The sequence below is a fragment of the Triticum aestivum genome, chromosome 4B (genome assembly GCF_018294505.1).
Source record: "Triticum aestivum cultivar Chinese Spring chromosome 4B, IWGSC CS RefSeq v2.1, whole genome shotgun sequence".
In the NCBI taxonomy this organism is placed as follows: Eukaryota; Viridiplantae; Streptophyta; class Magnoliopsida; order Poales; family Poaceae; genus Triticum; species Triticum aestivum.
Genome location: NC_057804.1, coordinates 669689247 through 669695082, shown reverse-complemented (window position 1 = coordinate 669695082; position 5836 = coordinate 669689247). Strand labels below are relative to the sequence as shown.

Genomic DNA, 5836 nt, shown 5'->3' with positions numbered 1-5836 from the left:
ATTAAAAGTTTTGACAGCCAACCATTTGGTTATTTGTACATTAAATATGGTCTAGTATTTTAGAAAAATGATTTGATACAATTTTGCAACAAATATTTGGTATGTTCTTCACAAAAAAACTCATTTTGAGCACTCGAAAAATGAAAAATGAATTTTCGTGCAAAGAAAATGAAAAGTTCCTTATTACTATTTTGTTATTTTTTTCTTCTAAAAACTAGGTCACATTTGATGACATGATGAGAAGGTTTTTCATTTGTTTCATTTTTTCCAATTTATGAGGTCAAGTAAATAGCTAAGATGATCTAACATCTTATTTTTAAATTTATCACGACCAATTCAATTGTACATAATATTGTATTGCGTTCTGATTGGTCCGTGGACAAGGCACACGGATCATGCACAAAACACCATTGGATCCTCCCGGATCCTACGGTAGCCGTCGCTCCTCGCCTCCCCGTCTGAGGCGAAACCCTAGCTGGCATCTTCCATCCACCCCCGCCTCCTATCTTTCTTTTGTTCTCTCCCTCCCTCCTCTCCCCCGATCCAGATCCCCCTCGTCCCTCTCGTCGTCCTCGGCGGCGGCATCTGGCTGAGCCACCGGGCCGCCGCCACCGACTGCGAGCGGTTCCTGGAGCGGCCGGTCATCGCGCTGGAGGCGCTGCTCCTGCCGCGTCTTCATCGTCTTCTCCTTCGTCGTCACCAACCGTGTCCGGACCTCCCCCAAAGGCGAATCGGCGATGAGTTCCACCGGAGGCGTCGTCGGCCGCGGCAAGGCGAAGGCAACCAAGTCGGTGTCGCGGTCGTCCAAGGCCAGGCTCCAGTTCCCCGTCGGTCGCATCGCGCGCTACCTAGGCCGCGGCAAGGCGAAGGAGACCAAGTCGGTGTCGCGGCCGTCCAAGGCCGGGCTCCAATTCCTCGTCGGGCGCATCGCGCGCTACCTCAAGGCCGAAAAGTACGCCGAGCGCGACGCCGACTTCCTTGTCTCTACTTCCCCTTCCCCAGCCCAGATCCTCTCTCTACTTCCTTGTCTGATCCCCTTTATTGGGTTGGATTTGAACTGGCAGGTGACCTCCATGGACGAAATCGACAATGAGGAGGAGGACGACCAGGATCTGCGTCCCACTGCCTCCCACTTCAACACCGACCGCCTCCTCGCTTGTTCCACCGGCTCAGTCCGCTGCTCCGGCCGCCCCCCTCTGTTTGCCCACCGGCAGAGGGTTCGGCGCTTGTTTTTCCGGCGAGCATGCTCTGGGGCGTGTGGAGGAAGGGGAAGGGAAAGGAGTATGGCGGGGAAGGGGAAGGCAGAGGAGGTGTACGTGGCGTCGATCGACCAGGGCACCACCAGCACCAGGTTCATCATCTACGACCGCCACGCCAGCCCCGTCGCCTCCCACCACCTCGAGTTCAAGCAGCAGTACCCGGAGGCCCGGTAAGCCAATTTCGTCATCTGATCCGTTTCGTCACCATTCTCAGCGGTGTTTGTTTAGGCTGTTCCCTAGTTAGTTGATGCCAGTGTCAGATCCCATCCTAGTTAATTTTTCATCCGATTTGGAGTTTTGCTTCGGTAGGCTGTTGGTGTAGCTGTGTAATGGTGTCTGTTACCACGGGTTTGTGGTAGATTACGCGGCTGATCGTGATTATCTTTGATTCATGTGTTGTTAGTCCTATCAAATACGAGTATATGTATACCCTTGCATATACGTCAACCTGTATTGCCACAGGTTCTAGGCATATGAAAATCTCTATGCTAGTACCAATTTGTGAGTGAACACTTAGTGCTGTTCTGGTCTGAGTTGTTTCTGTGGATCTATTAGATCATATCTCCTACTGGACATTCCTGTGTAACTTAGTGCTGCCATGTTCCTTTTACCATGTAAGCGGCTGACTATCTTGTCTATATCACAACACAAGTGGTTAAAATGTGGCCGCAATAGGGTCAGTGCATTCGTTATGCTTAAGTTTGGCATTTTTGTTTCTCTGTTTGGATTATAGTGGTTCTAATGGTCAAGTGTTATCTGTTGCAGGACGTCAAGTAACAGGGCTGCTTCAACATGTAATTTTTCTTCCGCCTTTTGTGTTCTTTGCAAATAAATTCTTCACTATGTTCATTTGCTGCTGGATTAGCCTTAGATGTTCAGTTGCTAACATCTGTCATGATGCTTTTAAAATGATTGCTATTTCTATAAGGGATCTGGTAATGTGAGTGGGCTGCCGAGTACATGTGCATAGTTTATTCTACTGCTTTGTGTTTTCTACTTTAGTACTGCTTTCTGTGACCGCATATGCTTTGTAGGTTAATAAAAAGGATGCAAGCTGCTCTTTTTCAAACATATAATTTTCCAAGTAGATTAGCACACGATCAGTGGTTTTTAGCAATTTTCTCATGCCCATGTGTGGTGTGGTAAACAGAGGACGACACACTAGTAACTGCACAACTCTGAAATGCTATTGATTACTCATTGTTACACAATGCATGCACCTACAGCTACCGGGATTTGTACTGGTTACTAAATGATGTGTGTTTTTCTTCAGTTTGATTGAAAAATTGCCCCCCTTTTTGTGCATGCATACATCGCCCACTGAGCCACCAAACATGTTGTAAGGCTTAATCTGTCAATGGTGTGACTCTGTGTTTACATTGTCTCCTGGTAGAATTATTATGCTTGGCTCTCTACTCTAGTGGTGCTATCTGTAGAGGCGACCGTATTTTGTTATACACATGATGATGCAAGTATGGACTGCTGTTTGTTCCATATGTACTGCCATCATATAAATGCCTGCCATGTTCTTCATCTCCCCTCCCTCTGATTCCTTCTGCATGCGTTTGTTTTGTGTCTCAGATTTGTAGAAGTTGCCGCTGCTGTAGGTGGAACACGAAGAAGCCCTCATGGCTGCTGCACATCTGAATTGGTGAGCGCCACCCCATCTTTTTGGTACTGTGAAGTGTTAGTTGGTACTGTGAAGTGTTAGTTGGTACTGTGAAGTGTTAGTTGATGGTTGGTTAGTTTGTTAATCAAAGTATTCTTACATGTTGTGAATATATACTGCAAACACGAGATTAAAACATATGTCGCTCCTATTTTTTGTGGAAATTTACTAGTTATCTGCAATAAAAGCTAGACACGAACCAACTCTTGCTTCTAAAGGAACATAGTATAAATTTAGACCTCGTGTGCGATGTTATAGATTTATAAATTTTGCTTTATCTTATTCCCGAGTTGGCACTATAAATTTTGCTTTGTCTTGTTGATAATGCCATATGTCTTATGCAATCAGATTACATTTTTGTTTGTTATTGTAATATAAAAAATATTCGTGCTGTCAAAATTTTCACAGTGCGTGTTTCCCTTGTACTCAATATGCTTCTAATGGCTGATCCTTCCATTTTTGTTGTGGCATCTTTACTTTCACAGGTGTTTTGTGTCCTGGAAGATGGAAGAGGAAGAAAACTTATTTTTGTTGAACTAAATTTTCTGTATTCTGTTTTGTTGTATGTATCAGTTGATAGTTTTGTATAGGAACAAGTGATACTAGTTTGTACGGCTTTATGGCCTGTGATGTAAACATATTTAGTGCTGAAATATGAAATTATTTGCAAATTTTGTCGAAAATGAGGATCATTTGTACGAATATGTGAATGGGCTGAAAAGAGTATTGGACCAACATCAGGATTGAATTATTATTTGAATGTATAAAAAGGCTGAATGTAAACCAGAAATGGGCTGCACAAAATTGTATATATATTCTTGAAAGGCCAAACGTGCATAAAAATTTATGGGCTGACTAGTTGGGCTTGGCCCATGTAGCTGAACAAAATTAACAAAAATAAATATACTAAATGGGCTGAATTAATGGGCTAGGTCCATGTAGAAAACCGAATTGGACCGGGCTGAATCTGGTGCCACATCAGCTTGCCACGCTGGATGCCTACGTGGACTGGGGAGGCTGCTAGTGACCAAAACACCACAGTAGGAATATTTTGGTCATAAACGTCCACGACCTTCTCACAGAGAAGGTCGTTGTGAGAAGGCCGCTATAGTCAGTTTACGACCCTCAGCTTTTGACCTTCTGTTTTTGGTCACAAAAAGGTCGCAAATGAAAAACTATGACCTTTCAGTAACCAATAGTGGAGGTCACAAGATAGCATATTTCTTGTAGTGATGCTTCTCAGTTTAGACTAAGATTTACACATGAAAAAACTTGCAAACTTAGATGAAAATGGTTCAAACTTGGCATATGTATCCCTAACATGGCCATGGATTGTAACCCTACAAACTTGACGGTCATTTAATATAGGTCAATAAACCAACACGTGCTTTCGGAGGGTACAAGGATAGCCCGGAAGGGCCCGTCTCGGGCCATCTCCTTCAATACACCATGTACATAGGATTCTGAGTTATTTTGATGCCATCCCATGAACCAAATCAAGCATGCATGCACAGTGCGTTCAAGGTTACACATGATTTTCAGGATTTTTTCATTTTCTCCCAGACGGTCTACCCCCCTAGACAACCATCGAAAGTGGTAGCACATGATGCCTTCAAGCTTCTTTGCCTAAGGGTGGACCTAATTGACACCATACCAAGTGCGAACATTGGTTCAAACTGGATTCCATCCATGGAATCGATGCGGTACACGCACTGCCGCCGTCGAGAACCTTCGTGAAAATGGTTAAGGAGATCAGCGCGGTACGTATTTGCACTATAGAATCTGTCAGATCTAAATTCAACTGCTAGCACTAATCTTTAAGACTGTACGTACTAGTAATGAGATTGATCTCGATTTGGAGTGTGGCATTTGTTTGGACACCAAGGGTTTGTGCCCCGGTGAGCATTGTATGAGGGAGTTTTGTACCATCACCGTGCGCAAGGGATTTGCAAACAAGACAGTAAGATCCAATCTGACATGACCCGTAGCAAATATCATGAGAAATTTAGTACTCCATCCGATCCAAAATTAATGTGTTAGATCCATGTAGATACGCACATATCTCGTCATGTTTTCTGCATAGATACATCCGTATGTACAAAATTTTGTCCACAAATTTTTGGACGGAGGCAGTAATATTGAACGAATATTGTACTCGGACCCTTTGTACTCAGTCAGTTGTTGTAATGTTTACTGCAAAAAGAGTTATATTGCATCTTGATTTCTTAGATGATAAAATGGTTTTGTGTACTTGCATGTTAATTTAAATCTTCTATGGGGTTATATGATAATACTGATAAGAAGTAGTGAACTATACTATGCTAGTCATCTATGATTGAACAAATTCTTGAGATTAACAGGCAGTTCATATATATTAACAATCGTAGATATGCTACTCAGGTAATCCCTGCTACGACAGATACAGTTTCACACAGAAATTTGGCGTGTCCTTGGGAAAATATGGGAAATTTGAAGCAAGTTTCAGTACCAATGAGGGGTTTGAATTCCCATGTGTGATTACCAATGACAATGAGTTGACATACATTTCAGGGAAGTATTGGAAGGAATTTGTTAGAGTTTACATGCTACATGTGGGTCAGGAGATTACGTTCAGTACTGACAATTCAGAAGTACCAAGTAGCGTATTGACAACTAGAAATTTGCCTATCATACATCTGAGTAAGATATTTTTTTGCTCCTGCAAGTTTTATTACTTTAACTTTATCATATACCATATATAATAAATTAAATTGTCTGTGCTATAATATTGTAGCATACTACCAATTGTCCAATGAGAAAAGAGATATTATTGACAATGTCGTTGTAACTGAGGGGACAAGCTTAAACTGGAGAATAATGGAGTATGTCATACGCCAAGTGATGGACCTTAAAAGTTAGTGGAGTGTCA

General features: G+C 42.7%; 1 protein-coding gene across 1 annotated transcript; it reads left to right on the top strand.

The window, feature by feature from the left end:
- The first annotated feature begins 469 nt into the window (after positions 1–469).
- Positions 470–3611, top strand: LOC123094063 (uncharacterized). The gene is made up of 5 exons (XM_044516144.1): positions 470–952; positions 1065–1429; positions 2025–2053; positions 2841–2910; positions 3414–3611. The coding sequence occupies exons 2-4, from the start codon at positions 1074–1076 to the stop codon at positions 2846–2848; spliced, it is 393 nt and encodes a 130-aa protein (XP_044372079.1). The 5' UTR covers positions 470–952; positions 1065–1073; the 3' UTR covers positions 2849–2910; positions 3414–3611.
- The last annotated feature ends 2225 nt before the right edge of the window (positions 3612–5836 follow it).